The sequence below is a fragment of the Bufo gargarizans genome, chromosome 2 (genome assembly GCF_014858855.1).
Source record: "Bufo gargarizans isolate SCDJY-AF-19 chromosome 2, ASM1485885v1, whole genome shotgun sequence".
Lineage (NCBI taxonomy): Eukaryota > Metazoa > Chordata > Amphibia > Anura > Bufonidae > Bufo > Bufo gargarizans.
In genome coordinates, this window is record NC_058081.1 from 713,090,036 (window position 1) to 713,116,803 (window position 26,768).

Genomic DNA, 26,768 nt, shown 5'->3' on the forward strand with positions numbered 1-26,768 from the left:
TTATATATATGAGGTCTCAGTATACAGCATCTATAGTCACCACGCCCCGCACTTATATATATAGATGTCTCAGTATACAGGTCTATAGTCACCACACCCGTCACTTTTATATATATGATGTGTCAGTATACAGCGTCTATAGTCACCACACCCCGTCACTTATATATATGATGTCTCAGTATACAGGATATAGTCACCACACCCCGTCACTATATATATGATGTCTCAGTATACAGCGTCTATGTCACCACACCCGTCACTTATATATATGATGTCTCAGTATACAGTGTTATAGTCACCACACCCCGTCACTATAATATATGATGTCTCAGTATACAGCGTCTATTGTCACCACACCCCGTCCTTTATATATATGATGTGTCAGTATACAGCGTCTATAGTCACCACACCCCGTCACTTATATATATATGATGTCTCAGTATACAGTGTATATAGTCACCACACCCCGTCACTTATATATATATGATGTCTCAGTATACAGCGTCTAGTCACCACACCCCGTCACTTATATATATGATGTCTCAGTATACAGTATATAGTCACCACACCCCGTCACTTATATATATTGATGTCTCAGTATACAGCGTCTATTGTCACCACACCCCGTCACTTATATATATGATGTCTCAGTATACAGCGTCTATAGTCACCACGCCCCGTCACTTATATATATGATGTCTCAGTATACAGCGTCTATAGTCACCACACCCCGTCACTTATATATATGAGGTCTCAGATACAGCGTCTATAGTCACCCACACCCCGTCACTTATATATATGATGTGTCAGTACAGCGTCTATAGTCACCACACCCCGTCACTTATATATATATGATGTCTCAGTATACAGTGTATATAGTCACCACACCCCGTCACTTATATATATATGAGGTCTCAGTATACAGTGTATATAGTCACCACACCCCGTCACTTATATATGAGGTCTCAGTATACAGCGTATATAGTCACCACACCCGTCAATTATATATATGAGGTCTCAGTATACAGCGTCTTAGTCACCACACCCGTCACTTATATATATGAGGTCTCAGTATACAGCGTCTATAGTCACCACACCCCGTCACTTATATATATGAGGTCTCAGTATACAGCGTCTATAGTCACCAACACCCCGTCACTTATATATGAGGTCTCAGTATACAGCGTCTATTGTCCACCACACCCCGTCACTTATATATATATGATGTCTCAGTATACAGTGTATATAGTCACCACACCCGTCCACTTATATATATATATGAGGTCTCAGTATACAGTGTATATAGTCACCACGTCCCGTCACTTATATATATATGATGTCTCAGTATACAGCGGTCTATTGTCACCACACCCCGTCACTTATATATATGATGTCTCAGTATACAGCGTCTATAGTCACCACGCCCCGTCACTTATATATATATGAGGTCTCAGTATACAGCGTCTATAGTCACCACACCCCGTCACTTATATATATGATGTCTCAGTATACAGCGTCTATTGTCACCACGCCCCGTCACTTATATATATATGATGTCTCAGTATACAGCGTCTATTGTCACCACACCCCGTCACTTATATATATGAGGTCTCAGTATACAGCGTCTATTGTCACCACACCCCGTCACTTATATATATGAAGTCTCAGTATACAGCGTCTATTGTCACCACACCCCGTCACTTATATATATGAGGTCTCAGTATACAGCGTCTATAGTCACCACACCCCGTCACTTATATATATATATATGAAGTCTCAGTATACAGCGTCTATTGTCACCACACCCCGTCACTTATATATATGAGGTCTCAGTATACAGCGTCTATTGTCACCACACCCCGTCACTTATATATATGAGGTCTCAGTATACAGTGTATATAGTCACCACACCCCGTCACTTATATATGATGAGGTCTCAGTATACAGCGTCTATAGTCACCACACCCCGTCACTTATATATATATGAGGTCTCAGTATACAGTGTATATAGTCACCACGCCCCGTCACTTATATAATATGATGTCTCAGTATACAGTGTATATAGTCACCACACCCCGTCACTTATATATATGAGGTCTCAGTATACAGCGTCTATAGTCACCACGCCCCGTCACTTATATATATATGAGGTCTCAGTATACAGTGATATAGTCACCACACCCCGTCACTTATATATATGAGGTCTCAGTATACAGCGTCTATAGTCACCACACCCCGTCACTTATATATATGAGGTCTCAGTATACAGCGTCTATAGTCACCACGCCCCTTCACTTATATATATTGATGTCTCAGTATACAGCGTCTATAGTCACCACACCCCGTCACTTATATATATACGATGTCTCCGTATACAGTGTCTATGTCACCACACCCCGTCACTATATATATGAGGTCTCAGTATACAGCGTCTATAGTCACCACGCCCCGTCACTTATATATATATGATGTCTCCAGTATACATGCGTCTATTGTCACCACAACCCCGTCACTTATATATATGATGTCTCAGTTACAGCGTCTATTGTCACCACGCCCCGTCACTTATATATATATGAGGTCTCAGTATACAGCGTCTATAGTCACACACCCCGTCACTTATATATATATGATGTCTCAGTATACAGCGTCCTATAGTCACCACGCCCCGTCACTTATATATATAGAGGTCTCAGTATACAGCGTCTATAGTCACCACACCCCGTCACTTATATATATATGATGTCTCAGTATACAGCGTCTATTGTCACCACACCCCGTCACTTATATATATGAAGTCTCAGTATACAGCGTCTATTGTCACCACACCCCGTCACTTATATATATGAGGTCTCAGTATACAGCGTCTATAGTCACCACACCCCGTCACTTATATATATGAGGTCTCAGTATACAGCGTCTATAGTCACCACACCCCGTCACTTATATATATGAGGTCTCAGTATACAGCGTCTATTGTCACCACACCCTCGTCACTTATATATATGAGGTCTCAGTATACAACGTCTATTGTCACCACACCCCGTCACTTATATATATATGATGTCTCAGTATACAGCGTCTATAGTCACCACACCCTGTCACTTATATATATATGAGGTCTCAGTATACAGTGTATATAGTCACCACGCCCCGTCACTTATATATATATGAGGTCTCAGTATACAGCGTCTATAGTCACCACACCCCGTCACTTATATATATGATGTCTCAGTATACAGCGTCTATAGTCACCCACCCCCGTCACTTAATATATGAGGTCTCAGTATACAGAGTATATAGTCACCACACCCCGTCACTTATATATATATATATATGATGTCTCAGTATACAGTGTATATAGTCACCACACCCTGTCACTTATATATATATGAGGTCTCAGTATACAGTGTATATAGTCACCACGCCCGTCACTTATATATATATATGAGGTCTCAGTATACAGCGTCTATAGTCACCACGCCCCGTCACTTATATATATGATGTCTCAGTATACAGCGTCTATAGTCACCACACCCTGTCACTTATATATATATGAGGTCTCAGTATACAGTGTATATAGTCACCACGCCCCGTCACTTATATATATATGAGGTCTCAGTATACAGTGTATATAGTCACCACACCCCGTCACTTATATATATGAGGTCTCAGTATACAGCGTCTATAGTCACCACACCCCGTCACTTATATATATGATGTCTCAGTATACAGCGTCTATAGTCACCACACCCCGTCACTTATATATATGAGGTCTCAGTATACAGAGTATATAGTCACCACACCCCGTCACTTATATATATATATATGATGTCTCAGTATACAGTGTATATAGTCACCACACCCTGTCACTTATATATATATGAGGTCTCAGTATACAGTGTATATAGTCACCACGCCCCGTCACTTATATATATATGATGTTCAGTATACAGCGTCTATAGTCACCACGCCCCGTCACTTATATATATGAGGTCTCAGTATACAGCGTCTATTGTCACCACACCCCGTCACTTATATATATGAGGTCTCAGTATACAGCGTCTATAGTCACCACACCCCGTCACTTATATATATATATATGAAGTCTCAGTATACAGCGTCTATTGTCACCACACCCGTCACTTATATATATGAGGTCTCAGTATACAGCGTCTATTGTCACCACACCCCGTCACTTATATATATGAGGTCTCAGTATACAACGTCTATTGTCACCACACCCCGTCACTTATATATATATGATGTCTCAGTATACAGCGTCTATAGTCACCACACCCTGTCACTTATATATATATGAGGTCTCAGTATACAGTGTATATAGTCACCACGCCCCGTCACTTATATATATATGAGGTCTCAGTATACAGTGTATATAGTCACCACACCCCGTCACTTATATATATGAGGTCTCAGTATACAGCGTCTATAGTCACCACACCCCGTCACTTATATATATGATGTCTCAGTATACAGCGTCTATAGTCACCACACCCCGGTCACTTATATATATGAGGTCTCAGTATACAGAGTATATAGTCACCACACCCGTCACTTATATATATATATATGATGTCTCAGTATACAGTGTATATAGTCACCACACCCTGTCACTTATATATATATGAGGTCTCAGTATACAGTGTATATAGTCACCACGCCCCGTCACTTATATATATATATGAGGTCTCAGTATACAGCGTCTATAGTCACCACGCCCCGTCACTTGTATATTTATGATGTCTCAGTATACAGCGTCTATAGTCACCACACCCTGTCACTTATATATATATGAGGTCTCAGTATACAGTGTATATAGTCACCACGCCCCGTCACTTATATATATATGAGGTCTCAGTATACAGTGTATATAGTCACACACCCCGTCACTTATATATATGAGGTCTCAGTATACAGCGTCTATAGTCACCACACCCCCGTCACTTATATATATGATGTCTCAGTATACAGCGTCTATATCACCACACCCCGTCACTTATATATATGAGGTCTCAGTATACAGAGTAATAGTCACCACACCCCGTCACTTATATATATATATATGATGTCTCAGTATACAGTGTATATAGTCACCACACCCTGTCACTTATAGTATATATGAGGTCTCAGTATACAGTGTATATAGTCACCACACCATGTCACTTATATATATATGAGGTCTCAGTATACAGTGTATATAGTCACCACGCCCCGTCACTTATATATATTGATGTCTCAGTATACAGCGTCTATAGTCACCACGCCCCGTCACTTATATATATGAGGTCTCAGTATACAGCGTCTATTGTCACCACACCCGTCACTTATATATATATATGAGGTCTCAGTATACAGCGTCTATTGTCACCACACCCCGGTCACTTATATATAGAATATGAGGTCTCAGTATACAGTGTATATAGTCACCACGCCCGTCACTTATATATATGAGGTTCAGTATACCAGCGTCTATAGTCACCACACCCCGTCACTTATAATATATATATGATATCTCAGTATACAGCGTCTATAGTCACCCACGCCACGTCACTTATCTATATGAGGTCTCAGTATACAGCGTCTATAGTCACCACGCCCCGTCACTTATATATACTATATATGAGGTCTCAGTATACAGTGTATATAGTCACCACGCCCCGTCAATATATATATATATGAGGTCTCAGTATACAGTGTATATAGTCACCACACCCCGTCACTTATATATATGAGGTCTCAGTATACAGCGTCTATAGTCACCACGCCCCGTCACTTATATATATATGAGGTCTCAGTATACATTGCATATAGTCACCACACCCCGTCACTTATATATATGAGGTCTCAGTATACAGCGTCTATTGTCACCACACCCCGTCACTTATATATATGAAGTTCAGTATACAGCGGTCTACTGTCACCACGCCCCATCACTTATATATCTGAGTCCTCATATACCAGCGTTCTATAGTCACCACGCCCAGTCACATATATATATATATAATGTCTCAGTATACAGCGTCTATAGTCACCACCCGTCATATATATATATATGAGTCTCAGTATACAGCGTCTATAGTCACCACACCCGTCACTTATATATATGAGGTCTCAGTATACAGCGTCTTAGTCACCACACCACGTCACTTATATATATGAGGTCTCAGTATACAGCGTCTATGTCACCACACCCGTCACTTATATATATGAGTCTCAGTATACAGCGTATATAGTCACCACACCCCGTCACTTATATATATGATGTCTCAGTATACAGCGTCTATAGTCACCACACCCCGTCACTTATATATATGAGGTCTCAGTATACAGCGTCTATAGTCACCACACCCCGTCACTTATATATATGAGGTCTCAGTATACAGCGTCTATAGTCACCACGCCCCGTATTATATATAGATGTCTCAGTATACAGTGTATATAGTCACCACCCCGTCACTTATATATATATGAGGTATCAGTATACAGCGTCTATAGTCACCACACCCCGTCACTTACTCGATCTACCCCGTCACTTATATATATATATATATGATGTCTCAGTATACAGTGTATATAGTCCCACACCCTGTCACTTATATATATATAAGGTCTCAGTTATACAGTGTATATAGTCACCACGCCCCGTCACTTAGATATATGATGTCTCAGTATACAGCGTCTATTGTCACCACACCCCGTCACTTATATATATATGAGGTCTCAGTATACAGCGTCTATAGTCACCACACCCCGTCACTTATATATATATGAGGTCTCAGTATACAGCGTATATAGTCACCACGCCCCGTCACTTATATATATATGATGTGTCAGTATACAGCGTCTATTGTCACCACACCCCGTCACTTATATATATGATGTCTCAGTATACAGCGTCTATAGTCACCACGCCCCGTCACTTATATATATATGATGTCTCAGTATACAGCGTATATCGTCACCACACCCCGTCACTTATATATATATGATGTCTCAGTATACAGCGTATATAGTCACCACGCGCCGTCACTTATATATATGAGGTCTCAGTATACAGCGTCTATAGTCACCACGCCCCGTCACTTATATATATATGAGGTCTCAGTATACAGCGTATATAGTCACCACGCCCCGTCACTTATATATATGATGTCTCAGTATACAGTGTATATAGTCACCACACCCCGTCACTTATATATATATGATGTCTCAGTATACAGAGTATATAGTCACCACGCCCCGTCACTTATATATATGAGGTCTCAGTATACAGCGTCTATAGTCACCACACCCCGTCACTTATATATATATATATGATGTCTCAGTATACAGTGTATATAGTCACCACACCCCGTCACTTATATATATATGATGTCTCAGTATACAGAGTATATAGTCACCACGCCCCGTCACTTATATATATGAGGTCTCAGTATACAGCGTCTATAGTCACCACACCCCGTCACTTATATATATATATGAGGTCTCAGTATACAGTGTATATAGTCACCACACCCTGTCACTTATATATATGAGGTCTCAGTATACAGCGTCTATAGTCACCACGCCCCGTCACTTATATATATATGAGGTCTCAGTATACAGCGTCTATAGTCACCACACCCCGTCACTTATATATATATGATGTGTCAGTATACAGCGTCTATAGTCACCACGCCCCGTCACTTATATATATGAGGTCTCAGTATACAGCGTCTATAGTCACCACACCCCGTCACTTATATATATATGATGTCTCAGTATACAGCGTCTATAGTCACCACGCCCCGTCACTTATATATATATGATGTCTCAGTATACAGCGTCTATTGTCACCACACCCCGTCACTTATATATATGAGGTCTCAGTATACAGCGTCTATTGTCACCACACCCCGTCACTTATATATATATGAGGTCTCAGTATACAGCGTCTATAGTCACCACGCCCCGTCACTTATATATATGAGGTCTCAGTATACAGCGTCTATTGTCACCACACCCCGTCACTTATATATATATATGAGGTCTCAGTATACAGCGTCTATTGTCACCACACCCCGTCACTTATATATATGATGTCTCAGTATACAGCGTATATAGTCACCACACCCCGTCACTTATATATATATGAGGTCTCAGTATACAGTGTATATAGTCACCACGCCCCGTCACTTATATATATGAGGTCTCAGTATACAGCGTCTATAGTCACCACGCCCCGTCACTTATATATATATGATGTCTCAGTATACAGCGTCTATAGTCACCACACCCCGTCACTTATATATATGAGGTCTCAGTATACAGCGTCTATAGTCACCACACCCCGTCACTTATATATATATGATGTCTCAGTATACAGTGTATATAGTCACCACACCCTGTCACTTATATATATATGATGTCTCAGTATACAGCGTCTATAGTCACCACGCCCGTCACTTATATATATATGAGGTCTCAGTATACAGTGTATATAGTCACCACACCCCGTCACTTATATATATATGATGTCTCAGTATACAGCGTCTATTGTCACCACGCCCCGTCACTTATATATATATGATGTCTCAGTATACAGCGTCTATAGTCACCACACCCCGTCACTTATATATATGAGGTCTCAGTATACAGCGTCTATAGTCACCACGCCCCGTCACTTATATATATATGATGTGTCAGTATACAGCGTCTATAGTCACCACGCCCCGTCACTTATATATATGAGGTCTCAGTATACAGCATCTATTGTCACCACACCCCGTCACTTATATATATGAGGTCTCAGTATACAGTGTATATAGTCACCACACCCCGTCACTTATATATATGAGGTCTCAGTATACAGCGTCTATAGTCACCACACCCCGTCACTTATATATATGAGGTCTCAGTATACAGCGTCTATAGTCACCACGCCCCTTCACTTATATATATATGAGGTCTCAGTATACAGCGTCTATAGTCACCACGCCCCGTCACTTATATATATATGAGGTCTCAGTATACAGCGTCTATAGTCACCACGCCCCGTCACTTATATATATATGAGGTCTCAGTATACAGCGTCTATAGTCACCACGCCCCGTCACTTATATATATATGAGGTCTCAGTATACAGTGTATATAGTCACCACACCCCGTCACTTATATATATGAGGTCTCAGTATACAGTGTATATAGTCACCACACCCCGTCACTTATATATATATGAGGTCTCAGTATACAGCGTATATAGTCACCATGCCCCGTCACTTATATATATATGATGTGTCAGTATACAGCGTCTATAGTCACCACACCCCGTCACTTATATATATATGATGTCTCAGTATACAGCATCTATTGTCACCACACCCCGTCACTTATATATATATATATGAGGTCTCAGTATACAGTGTATATAGTCACCACACCCCGTCACTTATATATATGATGTCTCAGTATACAGCGTCTATAGTCACCACACCCCGTCACTTATATATATGATGTCTCAGTATACAGCGTCTATAGTCACCACACCCCGTCACTTATATATATATATATGAGGTCTCAGTATACAGTGTATATAGTCACCACACCCCGTCACTTATATATATGATGTCTCAGTATACAGCGTCTATAGTCACCACACCCCGTCACTTATATATATGATGTCTCAGTATACAGCATCTATTGTCACCACACCCCGTCACTTATATATATATATGAGGTCTCAGTATACAGTGTATATAGTCACCACACCCCGTCACTTATATATATGATGTCTCAGTATACAGCGTCTATAGTCACCACACCCCGTCACTTATATATATGATGTCTCAGTATACAGCGTCTATAGTCACCACACCCCGTCACTTATATATATATATGATGTGTCAGTATACAGCGTCTATAGTCACCACACCCCGTCACTTATATATATATATGATGTCTCAGTATACAGCGTCTATTGTCACCACACCCCGTCACTTATATATATGATGTCTCAGTATACAGCGTCTATAGTCACCACACCCCGTCACTTATATATATATGAGGTCTCAGTATACAGCGTCTATAGTCACCACGCCCCGTCACTTATATATATGAGGTCTCAGTATACAGCGTCTATAGTCACCACACCCCGTCACTTATATATATATGATGTCTCAGTATACAGCGTCTATTGTCACCACACCCCGTCACTTATATATATGAGGTCTCAGTATACAGCGTCTATAGTCACCACGCCCCATCACTTATATATATGAGGTCTCAGTATACAGCGTCTATAGTCACCACACCCCGTCACTTATATATATGAGGTCTCAGTATACAGCGTCTATAGTCACCACACCCCGTCACTTATATATATATATATGATGTGTCAGTATACAGCGTCTATTGTCACCACACCCCGTCACTTATATATATATATGATGTCTCAGTATACAGCGTCTATAGTCACCACACCCCGTCACTTATATATATGAGGTCTCAGTATACAGCGTCTATAGTCACCACACCCCGTCACTTATATATATGATGTCTCAGTATACAGCGTCTATAGTCACCACACCCCGTCACTTATATATATATGAGGTCTCAGTATACAGCGTCTATAGTCACCACGCCCCATCACTTATATATATGAGGTCTCAGTATACAGCGTCTATAGTCACCACACCCCGTCACTTATATATATATGAGGTCTCAGTATACAGCGTCTATAGTCACCACACCCCGTCACTTATATATATATATGATGTCTCAGTATACAGTGTATATAGTCACCACACCCTGTCACTTATATATATATGAGGTCTCAGTATACAGTGTATATAGTCACCACACCCCGTCACTTATATATATGATGTCTCAGTATACAGCGTCTATAGTCACCACACCCCGTCACTTATATATATGAGGTCTCAGTATACAGTGTATATAGTCACCACACCCCGTCACTTATATATATGATGTCTCAGTATACAGTGTATATAGTCACCACACCCTGTCACTTATATATATATGAGGTCTCAGTATACAGTGTATATAGTCACCACACCCCGTCACTTATATATGATGTCTCAGTATACAGCGTCTATTGTCACCACACCCCGTCACTTATATATATGAGGTCTCAGTATACAGTGTATATAGTCACCACACCCCGTCACTTATATATATGATGTCTCAGTATACAGTGCATATAGTCACCACACCCCGTCACTTATATATATATGATGTCTCAGTATACAGCGTCTATAGTCACCACACCCCGTCACTTATATATATATGATGTCTCAGTATACAGCGTCTATTGTCACCACACCCCGTCACTGATATATATATGATGTCTCAGTATACAGCGTCTATAGTCACCACGCCCCGTCACTTATATATATATGAGGTCTCAGTATACATTGCATATAGTCACCACACCCCATCACTGATATATATATGATGTCTCAGTATACAGCGTCTATAGTCACCACGCCCCGTCACTTATATATATGATGTCTCAGTATACAGCGTCTATAGTCACCACACCCCGTCACTGATATATATATGAGGTCTCAGTATACAGTGCATATAGTCACCACACCCCGTCACTGATATATATATGATGTCTCAGTATACAGCGTCTATAGTCACCACACCCCGTCACTTATATATATGATGTCTCAGTATACAGCGTCTATAGTCACCACACCCCGTCACTTATATATATGAGGTCTCAGTATACAGCGTCTATAGTCACCACGCCCCGTCACTTATATATATATGATGTCTCAGTATACAGTGTATATAGTCACCACGCCCCGTCACTTATATATATGATGTCTCAGTATACAGCGTATATCGTCACCACACCCCGTCACTTATATATATATGATGTCTCAGTATACAGCGTATATAGTCACCACGCCCCGTCACTTATATATATGAGGTCTCAGTATACAGCGTCTATAGTCACCACGCCCCGTCACTTATATATATATGAGGTCTCAGTATACAGCGTATATAGTCACCACGCCCCGTCACTTATATATATATGATGTCTCAGTATACAGTGTATATAGTCACCACACCCCGTCACTTATATATAGATGATGTCTCAGTATACAGCGTATATAGTCACCACGCCCCGTCACTTATATATATATGAGGTCTCAGTATACAGCGTCTATAGTCACCACGCCCCGTCACTTATATATATATGATGTGTCAGTATACAGCGTCTATAGTCACCACGCCCGTCACTTATATATATATGATGTCTCAGTATACAGCGTCTATTGTCACCACACCCCGTCACTTATATATATGAGGTCTCAGTATACAGCGTCTATTGTCACTACACCCCGTCACTTATATATATATGAGGTCTCAGTATACAGCGTCTATAGTCACCACGCCCCGTCACTTATATATATGAGGTCTCAGTATACAGCGTCTATAGTCACCACACCCCGTCACTTATATATATGAGGTCTCAGTATACAGCGTCTATAGTCACCACGCCCCGTCACTTATATATATATGATGTCTCAGTATACAGCGTCTATAGTCACCACGCCCCGTCACTTATATATATGAGGTCTCAGTATACAGCGTCTATTGTCACCACACCCCGTCACTTATATATATATATATATGAGGTCTCAGTATACAGCGTCTATAGTCACCACACCCTGTCACTTATATATATGAGGTCTCAGTATACAGTGTATATAGTCACCACACCCCGTCACTTATATATATGATGTCTCAGTATACAGCGTCTATAGTCACCACGCCCGTCACTTATATATATGAGGTCTCAGTATACAGCGTCTACTGTCACCACGCCCCATCACTTATATATATATGAGGTCTCAGTATACAGCGTCTATAGTCACCACGCCCCGTCACTTATATATATATGATGTCTCAGTATACAGCGTCTATAGTCACCATGCCCCGTCACTTATATATATATGAGGTCTCAGTATACAGCGTCTATAGTCACCACGCCCCGTCACTTATATATATATGAGGTCTCAGTATACAGCGTCTATAGTCACCACGCCCCGTCACTTATATATATATGAGGTCTCAGTATACAGTGTATATAGTCACCACACCCCGTCACTTATATATATGAGGTCTCAGTATACAGCGTCTATAGTCACCACGCCCCGTCACTTATATATATATGATGTCTCAGTATACAGCGTCTATCGTCACCACGCCCCGTCACTTATATATATAAGGTCTCAGTATACAGTGTCTATAGTCACCACGCCCGTCACTTATATATATGAGGTCTCAGTATACAGTGTATATAGTCACCATGCCCCGTCACTTATATATATATATGAGGTCTCAGTATACAGCGTCTATAGTCACCACACACCGTCACTTATATATATATGAGGTCTCAGTATACAGTGTATATAGTCACCACACCCCTCACTTATATATATATATGAGGTCTCAGTATACAGCGTCTATAGTCACCACACACCGTCACTTATATATATATGATGTCTCAGTATACAGCGTCTATAGTCACCACACCCCGTCACTTATATATATATGAGGTCTCAGTATACAGCGTCTATTGTCACCACACCCCGTCACTTATATATATATGATGTGTCAGTATACAGCGTCTATAGTCACCACACCCCGTCACTTATATATATGATGTCTCAGTATACAGCGTCTATAGTCACCACACCCCGTCACTTATATATATATGATGTGTCAGTATACAGCGTCTATAGTCACCACGCCCCGTCACTTATATATATGAGGTCTCAGTATACAGTGTATATAGTCACCACACCCTGTCACTTATATATATGAGGTCTCAGTATACAGTGTATATAGTCACCACACCCCGTCACTTATATATATATGATGTCTCAGTATACAGCGTCTATAGTCACCACGCCCGTCACTTATATATATATGATGTCTCAGTATACAGCGTCTATAGTCACCACACCCCGTCACTTATATATATGATGTCTCAGTATACAGCGTCTATAGTCACCACGCCCCGTCACTTATATATATGAGGTCTCAGTATACAGCGTCTATAGTCACCACACCCCGTCACTTATATATATATATGATGTCTCAGTATACAGCGTATATAGTCACCACACCCCGTCACTTATATATATATATGAGGTCTCAGTATACAGCGTCTATAGTCACCACACCCCGTCACTTATATATATGAGGTCTCAGTATACAGCGTCTATAGTCACCACACCCCGTCACTTATATATATGATGTCTCAGTATACAGCGTCTATAGTCACCACACCCCGTCACTTATATATATATGAGGTCTCAGTATACAGCGTCTATAGTCACCACACCCCGTCACTTATATATATATGATGTCTCAGTATACAGCATATATAGTCACCACGCCCCGTCACTTATATATATATGAGGTCTCAGTATACAGCGTCTATAGTCACCACACCCCGTCACTTATATATATATATGATGTGTCAGTATACAGCGTCTATAGTCACCACACCCCGTCACTTATATATATGAGGTCTCAGTATACAGCGTCTACTGTCACCACGCCCCGTCACTTATATATATATGATGTGTCAGTATACAGCATATATAGTCACCACACCCGTCACTTATATATATATATGAGGTCTCAGTATACAGCGTATATAGTCACCACACCCCGTCACTTATATATATGAGGTCTCAGTATACAGCGTCTATAGTCACCACACCCCGTCACTTATATATATGATGTGTCAGTATACAGCGTCTATAGTCACCACACCCCGTCACTTATATATATATATGATGTCTCAGTATACAGTGTATATAGTCACCACACCCCGTCACTTATATATATATATGATGTCTCAGTATACAGTGTATATAGTCACCACACTCCGTCACTTATATATATATGATGTGTCAGTATACAGCGTCTATAGTCACCACGCCCCGTCACTTATATATATATATGATGTGTCAGTATACAGTGTATATAGTCACCACGCCCCGTCACTTATATATATATATGAGGTCTCAGTATACAGCGTCTATAGTCACCACACCCCGTCACTTATATATATGAGGTCTCAGTATACAGCGTATATAGTCACCACACCCCGTCACTTATATATATGATGTGTCAGTATACAGCGTCTATAGTCACCACGCCCCGTCACTTATATATATATGAGGTCTCAGTATACAGTGTATATAGTCACCACGCCCCGTCACTTATATATATGAGGTCTCAGTATACAGCGTCTATTGTCACCACGCCCCGTCACTTATATATATGAGGTCTCAGTATACAGCGTCTATTGTCACCACGCCCCGTCACTTATATATATATATGAGGTCTCAGTATACAGTGTATATAGTCACCACGCCCCGTCACTTATATATATATATGAGGTCTCAGTATACAGCGTCTATAGTCACCACGCCCCGTCACTTATATATATGAGGTCTCAGTATACAGCGTATATAGTCACCACACCCCGTCACTTATATATATATATGAGGTCTCAGTATACAGTGTATATAGTCACCACGCCCCGTCACTTATATATATATGATGTCTCAGTATACAGTGCATATAGTCACCACACCCCGTCACTTATATATATATGAGGTCTCAGTATACAGTGTATATAGTCACCACGCCCCGTCACTTATATATATATATGAGGTCTCAGTATACAGTGCATATAGTCACCACACCCCGTCACTTATATATATGAGGTCTCAGTATACAGCGTATATAGTCACCACGCCCCGTCACTTATATATTTATGATGTGTCAGTATACAGCGTCTATAGTCACCACACCCCGTCACTTATATATATGAGGTCTCAGTATACAGCGTCTATAGTCACCACACCCCGTCACTTATATATATGAGGTCTCAGTATACAGCGTCTATAGTCACCACACCCCGTCACTTATATATATATGATGTCTCAGTATACAGTGTATATAGTCACCACACCCCGTCACTTATATATATGATGTGTCAGTATACAGTGTATATAGTCACCACACCCCGTCACTTATATATATATATGAGGTCTCAGTATACAGCGTCTATAGTCACCACGCCCCGTCACTTATATATATATGATGTGTCAGTATACAGCGTCTATAGTCACCACACCCCGTCACTTATATATATGATGTCTCAGTATACAGTGTATATAGTCACCACACCCCGTCACTTATATATATGAGGTCTCAGTATACAGCGTCTATAGTCACCACACCCCGTCACTTATATATATGATGTCTCAGTATACAGCGTCTATAGTCACCACACCCCGTCACTTATATATATGATGTCTCAGTATACAGCGTCTATAGTCACCACGCCCCGTCAGTTATATATATATGAGGTCTCAGTATACAGTGTATATAGTCACCACGCCCCGTCACTTATATATATATGAGGTCTCAGTATACAGCGTCTATAGTCACCACACCCCGTCACTTATATATATATGATGTCTCAGTATACAGCATATATAGTCACCACGCCCCGTCACTTATATATATATGAGGTCTCAGTATACAGTGTATATAGTCACCACACCCCGTCACTTATATATATGAGGTCTCAGTATACAGCGTCTATTGTCACCACGCCCCGTCACTTATATATATATGATGTGTCAGTATACAGCGTCTATAGTCACCACGCCCCGTCACTTATATATATATGATGTGTCAGTATACAGCGTCTATAGTCACCACACCCCGTCACTTTTATATATATGATGTGTCAGTATACAGTGTATATAGTCACCACGCCCCGTCACTTATATATATATGAGGTCTCAGTATACAGCGTCTATAGTCACCACGCCCCGTCACTTATATATATATGAGGTCTCAGTATACAGCGTCTATAGTCACCACGCCCCGTCACTTATATATATATGATGTGTCAGTATACAGCGTCTATAGTCACCACACCCCGTCACTTTTATATATATGAGGTCTCAGTATACAGCGTCTACTGTCACCACGCCCCGTCACTTATATATATATGATGTGTCAGTATACAGCGTCTATTGTCACCACACCCCGTCACTTATATATATATATGAGGTCTCAGTATACAGCGTATATAGTCACCACACCCCGTCACTTATATATATGAGGTCTCAGTATACAGCGTATATAGTCACCAGACCCCGTCACTTATATATATATATGATGTCTCAGTATACAGAGTATATAGTCACCACACTCCGTCACTTATATATATATGATGTGTCAGTATACAGCGTCTATAGTCACCACACCCCGTCACTTATATATATATATGATGTCTCAGTATACAGTGTATATAGTCACCACACTCCGTCACTTATATATATATGATGTGTCAGTATACAGCGTCTATAGTCACCACGCCCCGTCACTTATATATATATGAGGTCTCAGTATACAGCGTCTATAGTCACCACGCCCCGTCACTTATATATATGAGGTCTCAGTATACAGCGTCTATAGTCACCACGCCCCGTCACTTATATATATATATATGATGTGTCAGTATACAGTGTATATAGTCACCACGCCCCGTCACTTATATATATATATGATGTGTCAGTATACAGTGTATATAGTCACCACGCCCCGTCACTTATATATATATATGATGTGTCAGTATACAGTGTATATAGTCACCACGCCCCGTCACTTATATATATATATGATGTGTCAGTATACAGTGTATATAGTCACCACGCCCCGTCACTTATATATATATATGAGGTCTCAGTATACAGTGCATATAGTCACCACGCCCCGTCACTTATATATATGAGGTTTCAGTATACAGCGTCTATTGTCACCACGCCCCGTCACTTATATATATATATGAGGTCTCAGTATACAGTGTATATAGTCACCACGCCCCGTCACTTATATATATGAGGTCTCAGTATACAGCGTATATAGTCACCACACCCCGTCACTTATATATATGAGGTCTCAGTATACAGCGTCTATAGTCACCACGCCCCGTCACTTATATATATGAGGTCTCAGTATACAGCGTATATAGTCACCACGCCCCGTCACTTATATATATATGATGTGTCAGTATACAGCGTCTATAGTCACCACACCCCGTCACTTATATATATGAGGTCTCAGTATACAGCGTCTATAGTCACCACACCCCGTCACTTATATATATGAGGTCTCAGTATACAGCGTCTATAGTCACCACGCCCCGTCACTTATATATATGAGGTCTCAGTATACAGCGTATATAGTCACCACGCCCCGTCACTTATATATATATGATGTGTCAGTATACAGCGTCTATAGTCACCACACCCCGTCACTTATATATATGAGGTCTCAGTATACAGCGTCTATAGTCACCACACCCCGTCACTTATATATATATGATGTGTCAGTATACAGCGTCTATAGTCACCACACCCCGTCACTTATATATATGAGGTCTCAGTATACAGCGTCTATAGTCACCACACCCCGTCACTTATATATATATGAGGTCTCAGTATACAGCGTCTGTAGTCACCACGCCCCGTCACTTATATATATATATGATGTGTCAGTATACAGCGTCTATAGTCACCACGCCCCGTCACTTATATATATATATATGAGGTCTCAGTATACATCGTGTATAGTAACCACATCCGTCTCCGGTCAGACATTTTTTTCTGCTTGCAGGTCCCATTGATATTATTCACGCCCTTTCCCCACGCTAATATTTATGCCTCACCCTATACCACCAAAATAACAGGCCCCTTACCTGGGCAAGCCTTCACAAAGCAGCTTTTACTGTGAAACTGGGCTCCAGCACAATGTCCTCCTGGCAGACGCTCCCTGATCACATCCCTGCGCTGGAACATTACCCCCAGCCCACAGGAACGGCTGCAGTCACTCCATGATGTCCACGGAGACAGGATACAGTCCGCTGTAGCAAAAAGAGAAGACCTGAGATTTTAAGCCATGAGAAAGTCCTGCTCAAGGAGATCTAGGGGACCTACAAGACCCTCACACTGACAGCTTCTTGTAAAGCTCCTTTGTACTTGGTCAGTCTTAGAATCTCTTTTGGGAGATGTCAAGTTCTACAGATATGCAATAATATAGGAACATCAAACGTTCTGGAGGCCTTAAACCAGTGTAATAACCAGGGACACACAGAACACTACATGGTCCAGGTCCATGGTCTAATTTGTGTCCAATAATCACTATAGGATGAAAACACTGTACTCTAACATGGTGGAACAACCCTTACATCTATAGTCTGACCAACTTCTTCCTCAGATGAATAGGCTTGGTGGGAGGAAGGGATGATCCAGATCCACTTTATCAAATGACTTGTGATTGGGGAAAGTCTCTATAACCTACTCTGTAAAATGAGGTATCTCCTACAATGGACTGATGCACTGTGAAGTGTCCCCTACTATGGACTGCTACCCTATGAGGTTCCTTATACGATAGAATGCTGCCCCTGAGGTATCTCCTACCATGGAGTGCTGTCCCTGAGGTATCTCCTACCTTGAAGTTCTGCCTCTGAGGTATCCCCTACCATGGAGTGCTGCCCCTGAAGTATCGCCTACCATGGAGTTCTGCCTCTGAGGTATCTCCTACCATGGAGTTCTGCCCCTGAGGTATCTCCTACCAATGTGTGCTGCCCCTGAGGTGTCTCTTACTATGGAGTACAGCGCCTGAGGTATTTTCTAACAATGTGTTCTGCCTTTGAGGTATCTCCTACCATGGGGTGCTGCTCCTGAGGTGTCTCACACCATGAAGTCCTGCCCCTGAGGTGTCTCAGGAAATGGCAACCTTCCCCAGAGGTGCCTCCTGCCATGGAGTCCTGCCCCAGAAATGTCTCCTACCATGGAATCCTGCCACAGAGGTGTCTACCACCATGAAAGTCTGCCCCTGAGGTGTCTACTACCATGGGAGACTGCCTGTAAGGTACTTCCTACCAATGTATGCTGTGCCTGAGGTGTCTGTTACCATGGAGTTCTGCACCTCATGTGTCTCCTACTATGGAGTGCTGCAACTGAGGTATCTCCTACAAATGTTTGCTGCCTTTGAGGTGTTTCCTTCCATGGAGTATTGTGCCTAAGATGTCTTCTACCTTGGAGTGCTGCTCTTAAGGTGTCTGTTACCATGGAGTAATGCACCTGACGTATCTCTTGCCATGGAGTTTTGCTCCTGAGGTGTTTCCTGCCAATGTGTTCTGCCTCTGAGGTGTTTCCTGCCAATGTGTGCTGCCTCTGAGGTGTTTCTTACCATGGAGTGCTGACCCTGAGTTGCCTCACCCTATTCTTGGCTATCACAACTAGAACGTATCAGTTATTAGAAGGTTCTCTTTCCTTTACTTGCTGGACCAATACAGAAAAGTCCAGGTACACCTACCACAGTTGTTTTCATCGGAGCCATCAGCACAGTCACTATGGAGGTCACACTGCCTCTCCATGGAGATACATTCTCCTGAACCACAATTGAACTGTCTGGTAGAGCACACCTCTGGTCCCGGGGTGGGGACATACCATGAGGGTGTAGGAGTAGAGGTCACAGATGAGGTCACTGCAGGAGAACAAGCAGAAGTGGTAAAGATCAGAAAAGTCTTGGGATTCAGGAGGAGCATTGTGAATGGAGGAAAGTTCACCCACCACAAAGTCGCTCATCAGAGCCATCAACGCAGTCCTTGTGTCCATCACACACTTTAGATCCACTTATACAGCCATAGGTGGAGCAAGTGAACTGACCCAAATTACAGAGGGTTCTGGGGGTGTCAGTGAACAGGTCCACGGGTAAAGTGCTACTGGTTCCTACAATAAACGTCAAAAAGGTGACTGGGGACACATCAGTCGCTTATCTATGGTGGAGGCATGATAGGGAGGCATGGTGAGAAGGCATGGAATGACGGCACAGCGCTAAGACAAGGTTGAGGAGGCATGGTATCGAGGCACAGCACTGAAGAATGCTGAAGAGGCATGATATGGAGGCACAGTGCTGAGGAATGGTGAGAAGGCATGGCAAGAAGCTGCAGTGCTAAAGCATGGTATGGAGGCACAGTGCGGAGGCATGGTATGGAGGCACAGAGCTAAGGCATGGTTGATGATACATGGTATAGAGGCACATCACTCAGACATGGTGAGGAGGCATGGTATGGAGGCACAGTGCTGAGGCATGGTGAGGAGGCAGGCTCCTGGTGACATCAGCTCCACGATGCATGGCATAATGGAGACCACAGAACATGTGTATGTAGACAAATTGTCGTGATGAGTATCTTCCTGCTATACGTATATTATATGGCGCTGTGTCACGTCTTATTCTCCAGTCACATCCAAGCAGACTTCTGCTTTCTGTTGGCGATCAGGCTGCAGGGCCTCACACCACACACCTGCCCCCTGCTGGCTGGAAGTCTAAACAGAGCATCTTTTTTAGTACAATATGAGATGTGTTGTGTCTGTCAGCACAATGCTGAGGGGTTCCAAGTGGCGGTCAGCAGATACGTGTATGCAGCTTTAGATGTTACTGGAGTGTAAGACCTCCAATGGTGACCTTCTTTCTATTAAGTCCCACCGATAGCCCAGAGATGATGGAAGAGAGAAACTACGCAGTTGCACTCAAGTAACATGCCAATAATTTGGGTCCCAATTGGGGTTCTTTTTGGTGCAGGTCAATGATCCGATAAGAATGAGAAGAACACGGTCTTTCTCATGGACTTTTTTCAATCCTATGGGGGGGACATTTTAAAAGATCTACCTAAACATAAAGCTCTTCTTAGATACAGTCTAAGAGCTTATAGAACAATAATCTAGAACAGGACGTTATACAAACCTTCATACGTATGAACAACATGATGTCCTTCACGGCCCCCCTCATCAGGGCCACCTTCTGGTGGAACCTCAATGGGCTCCTTCCAAATAAGGACTGTACCAGAACCAGGCTTCAAGCTAGAATGATGTCCATCCGGAACAACAAAGACATCGGGCCTCAGCCCTGAATCCTCACTGCCTCTAGATGCCGTTCTCAGTGTAGAGGTAAGGGTCTCCACCTCAGTAAATGACAAGGGAGAAGCTGTAGGACCTGACTGGCCATATTTTGAGGACCAGCCTTGACTTGATGAAGACCTTTCTCCAAGGCTTTGTCTGGAGGCTAATTCAGGGATCCCAGTTGGTGGTTCTTTAGTTATTTGGCCACCGGACCTACCCTGCGTTTGTGCTGTAACACTTAAGCTCTCCACGGGTAGACCCAGGTGGTCGGTCCTTACCCCGGATGGAGGATAAGTTACACTGTCACCGCCATGTGATGTGGTGTGATATAAAATATCTTCACCAGGTCCAGGAGGTCTCGTTAGAAACTGTCTCCATCCTGTCACTCCTGGGTCTATATTCAATCCTGGAAAACCTGTGTGTGAGGAACCGTCATCTACATTTGTGTCCAATGTCGTTGTGTCCTTACCAGCAAAAGGAGTGGCCAGTCCAGGAGTGCCGATTTGGAATTCATTGGGGCGAAGACCAGGAGCTCCGGATAGGGCCCCTCTTGTAAATGTGACTGCAGCCATCATTGCAATACTGGTTGGTCTATCTGTAGTCACTGCTTGTGGAGGAATCGTTCCAGTAGGTCCCATAGAACCAGGTGACACCAGGGAATGTTTTGGACTCCTGGAGGCAGATTCCAGTGTTTGCTCAGGACCTTCTGGGACTCTGATTCCAGGTTTTCCACTGACGTGATGTTCTTCCTGTAGGCCAGGTTGAGCTGTATCAGTCCCAGCTAGGGTCATCCTCTGCTCGGGCTTTGCGCTGATTATACCAGGACGTCCGGTTGGCTGAGACTGATAATATATTCCGGGTTCTCCGGAGTATCCAGGGAATGGAGAGCCTGGTGGTTGCTCACTCTCAGGAGAGGCTGAAAGGTCCGTAAGTGAGGTGGGTAATTCTGTGGGAGACACATGAGTGCATTGTGTGTGAGGATGATAGTTATCCACCATTTGTGTAACCAGATGGTGGATGTAGCCAAACAAAACACAAGGGACGGAAGTCCACGTGATCCAAACTGTAGAGGAAAGCCCAGGACGCACACCCACCTGTCGTTACTGACCTGTGGCTTCTCAGCATCATTTATGAACATGTCCACAAGCTTCCTGGGCACCACCAGCCCACAGGTACAGCACCGCAGCCTGATGCTGCCACAAGTGAACAGATCTCAGAAGCTCTTCCATAGAAAGACTTGGAGATTATTAACCCTTAAAGGGATTCTGTCACCTCCCCTAAGGCAAAAATCGATTTAAAAGCAGCCATGCAGCACAGCTTACCTGGATTAGGCTGAGCTCTTTTATCTTGAAATCCGTCCAGCAGTTACTTCAAAAAACGACTTTGATCAATCAGGAAATGCGTCCTGAAGGTGCCCAGAGGGGCGTTTTTTTCTTCCTGAGAGAGCCCAGTACCGCCCCTCTTTCAGTGCCCAGCCCGCCTTCCTAGTACTTTCTAACCGCCGCCCCCAGCCTGCCACAGCCTCCCCTGCCTCTCCTCCCCCTCCCTCACGCCGAACGAAGTCTCGCACAGGCGCAGTAACCACTGAGGGCTGCGCCTGTGCGATCATCAGGAGACTGAGGGCGGCAGCTTCATCTTCGTCACTGGGCATGCGCCGAGCCCAGTGACGTCCGATATTAGCTCTTTCCCTCAGTCAGCCTGGTAGGAAGCGCAGAGGATTGCCGATCGGCTGCTGCACCCTGCGCTTTCTCCAGTCTGCCTGCCACAGTGAGGACGGCCAGCGATTTCTTTCCCCACCCTCCCTTCAGGAAAGAAATAACTATTTGTTGGGGCGAATTAGGTCTTATTATATTAAGTAAAGGCAGGCAGACTGGAGAAAGCGCAGGGTGCAGCAGCCGATCGGCAATCCTCTGCGCTTCCTACCAGGCTGACTGAGGGAAGAGCGAGCATCGGACGTCACTGGGCTCGGCGCATGCCCAGTGATGAGGATGAAGCTCCCGCCCTCAGTCTCCTGATGATCGCACAGGCGCAGCCCTCAGTGGGTACTGCGCCTGTGCGAGACTTCGTTCGGCGTGAGGGAGGGGGAGGAGAGGGAGGGGAGGCTGTGGCAGGCTGGGGGCGGCGGTTAGGAAGTACTAGGAAGGCGGGCTGGGCACTGAAAGAGGGGCGGTACTGGGCTCACTAAGAAGAAAAAAACGCCCCTCTGGGCACCTTCAGGACGCATTTCCTGATTGATCAAAGTCGTTTTTTGAAGTAACTGCTGGACGGATTTCAAGATAGAACAGCACAGCCTAATCCAGGTAAGCTGTGCTGCATGGCTGCTTTAAAATCGTTTTTTGCCTTAGGGGAGGTGACAGAATCCCTTTAAACAGTCTCCTGCTAATTAAAAACATATGGCCTGAATGAGATGGCTAATTAGCAGGAGACTGCATAAGGGTTAATCCACTACTCGACTTCAGTCTGCAGACCACATGGAAGGGTGAGCTTCTGACATCTGCTCACACTGTGCAGTGCTGCATGGAGGCTCTGATGCTGTGCCTGGGGGTCAGTGGGGCCCAGTGCCCAGAGGGCTTATCCTGACAGCAGGGGTGCTGTTGGGCGGCCAGTGGTTGCCATGTGGCACTGAACCAAATCAGGGACCCACTCAAATGAGGCCCCCATGATGTGGTGAGTAGTCAAAACGTGTGCAGAGTGCCTCGCGTAGGCGGTTATAAATGATGCTGAGACACCATAGAGCAGTGCACGGCAGGTGAAGGTGCGTCCTAGGCTTTATCCCTCTACAGTTTGGCAGGTCTACATTAGAGTCCCAGTATATCCCAGTATAGCCCACATCTCTGACCACCATTATCAGTGATTGCTGGAGGTTTAGAATATAAGATCCTGACTGAAGGGTGATCTGGAGGAAGGGTCGGCCTTGGAGGTATCACTCTTACTGAAGAGGGCGCCACAGAAGACTCTGCACCCAAATCCTGTGACCACCTTGTATATCAGTATTATGGACAAGTACTATATTATTATTTGAGCACTGTATGAGACTGTTTATTTAGTTACGGTATGGCGCTGGTATTGTGACACTGTATGGCACTGGTATTCAGGCACTGTATGGCACTGGTATTCGGGCACTGTATGGCACTGGTATTCAGGCACTGTATGGCACTGGTATTCAGGCACTGTATGGCACTGGTATTCGGGCACTGTATGGCACTGGTATTTGGGCACTGTATGGCACTGGTATTCAGGCACTGTATGGCACTGGTATTTGGGCACTGTATGGCACTGGTATTTGGGCACTTTATGGCACTGGTATTTGGGCACTGTATGAGACTGTTTATTTAGGTACGGTTATTGTGGCACTGTATGGCACTGTATTTGGGCACTGTATGGCACTGGTATTGTGGCACTGTATGGCACTGTATTTGGGCACTGTATGGCACTGTATTTGGGCACTGTATGGCACTGGTATTGTCCAAAGAAAGAAGATGGAGGCAGCATGACCGGTAAAACATCCCTTTATTAGGGGAACCGCCAAGTGAACAGCGTGCAGGGGTTGTGACGTTTCGGCTGCTTCACAGCCTTTATCAAACACAAAATGCCATTAACAAGTGCCTGTTTAAATATCTTAAAACACACCCACTCATAAGAGAGTGGCCAATGATAGTGTGACTAAGGTGCTGAGGTCATCACAGATGCGTCCTCAGGTGCTCCTACTACATGTGTCAAACAATCATACATATTAGATCCTTATCGCCCACATACCTGACAGGCACACATGTGCCTCGGCGTTCACAAGCGCCAGGCGCGCATGACAGGAAAGAGAGGGTCACGTCACTGCCTGTTTCCTTAGGATCAGCTGCTCGCAGTGCGGCTCCGCCCACCCGATCTCACGTCATCCTATCTCCCCCGTCGTGCGCGCCGTTGTCAGGGACGCCTCCGGGCTGGTCCGCCCCTACCCCACAAGACGGGTGCGATAACTCCACCCCACCGCATCCGCAGTATTCACGATCCAAACCTAGATCGGATTAGGCTGCAATGCTGTTCTGCATTCCCTTCACAGCTTAAGGCAACGATGGGGGACGTCCACAAAGGAGGCGGTGTCATCACGTCATCAGCCGAAACCCGGCCCTGATGACATCACAGTCCCGCCTCTCCAGTGTCCGATCCACCCCGCATTGCCGAAGCTGCAACCTCGGTCTAGCCCCATCCTTTGCTGCGGTGCGTGAAGGGAGAAATCCACACTCATCTAGGGGTCACGGATTGGACCCAAGCCTTAGTTCTATGGCATGCCGTACTCCATGTGGGCTAGGAAAAAGTGAGAAACGTGCCTTAATAAAAAACAAACTACAGTTAAAAACATTACACAGAGAACCAGTTCAAAGGTCACTCAGGCTCATTACACATTCGTTATCGGAAAATCTATGTTCATCCCATAAGGTTGGAGGGCTCTCATTTCAAAAATCCACCTAAGTTCTTTCTTCTGTAGAATCCGATCCTTGTCCCCCCCCACGTCTCAGAGGGCCAACCGAATCAATGATTCTGAATCGGAGTTGGTTGACCGAGTGCCCACGCTCCAGGAAATGTTTTGCCACCGGCTTGTCAATCTGGGCCCTACGGATGTTACTCTTGTGGGAATTGATGCGTTCCCTGGCTTCCATAGTGGTCTCCCCAATGTAGATGAGGCCACATGGGCACGTGATCATGTATATCACGTCCCGTGACCTGCAT

The 26,768-nt window shown here is 43.6% G+C and overlaps 1 protein-coding gene across 1 annotated transcript in view; it reads right to left on the reverse strand.

The window, feature by feature from the left end:
- The window catches only part of LOC122926348 (SCO-spondin-like), a 199,474-nt gene that overhangs the window by 83,895 nt on the left and 88,811 nt on the right, over positions 1-26,768 (reverse strand). The window contains 4 exon segments of the mRNA XM_044277723.1: positions 18,839-19,003; positions 20,461-20,621; positions 20,705-20,869; positions 21,900-22,992. Of these exon segments, the coding sequence (XP_044133658.1) occupies positions 18,839-19,003; positions 20,461-20,621; positions 20,705-20,869; positions 21,900-22,992 (1,584 nt within the window).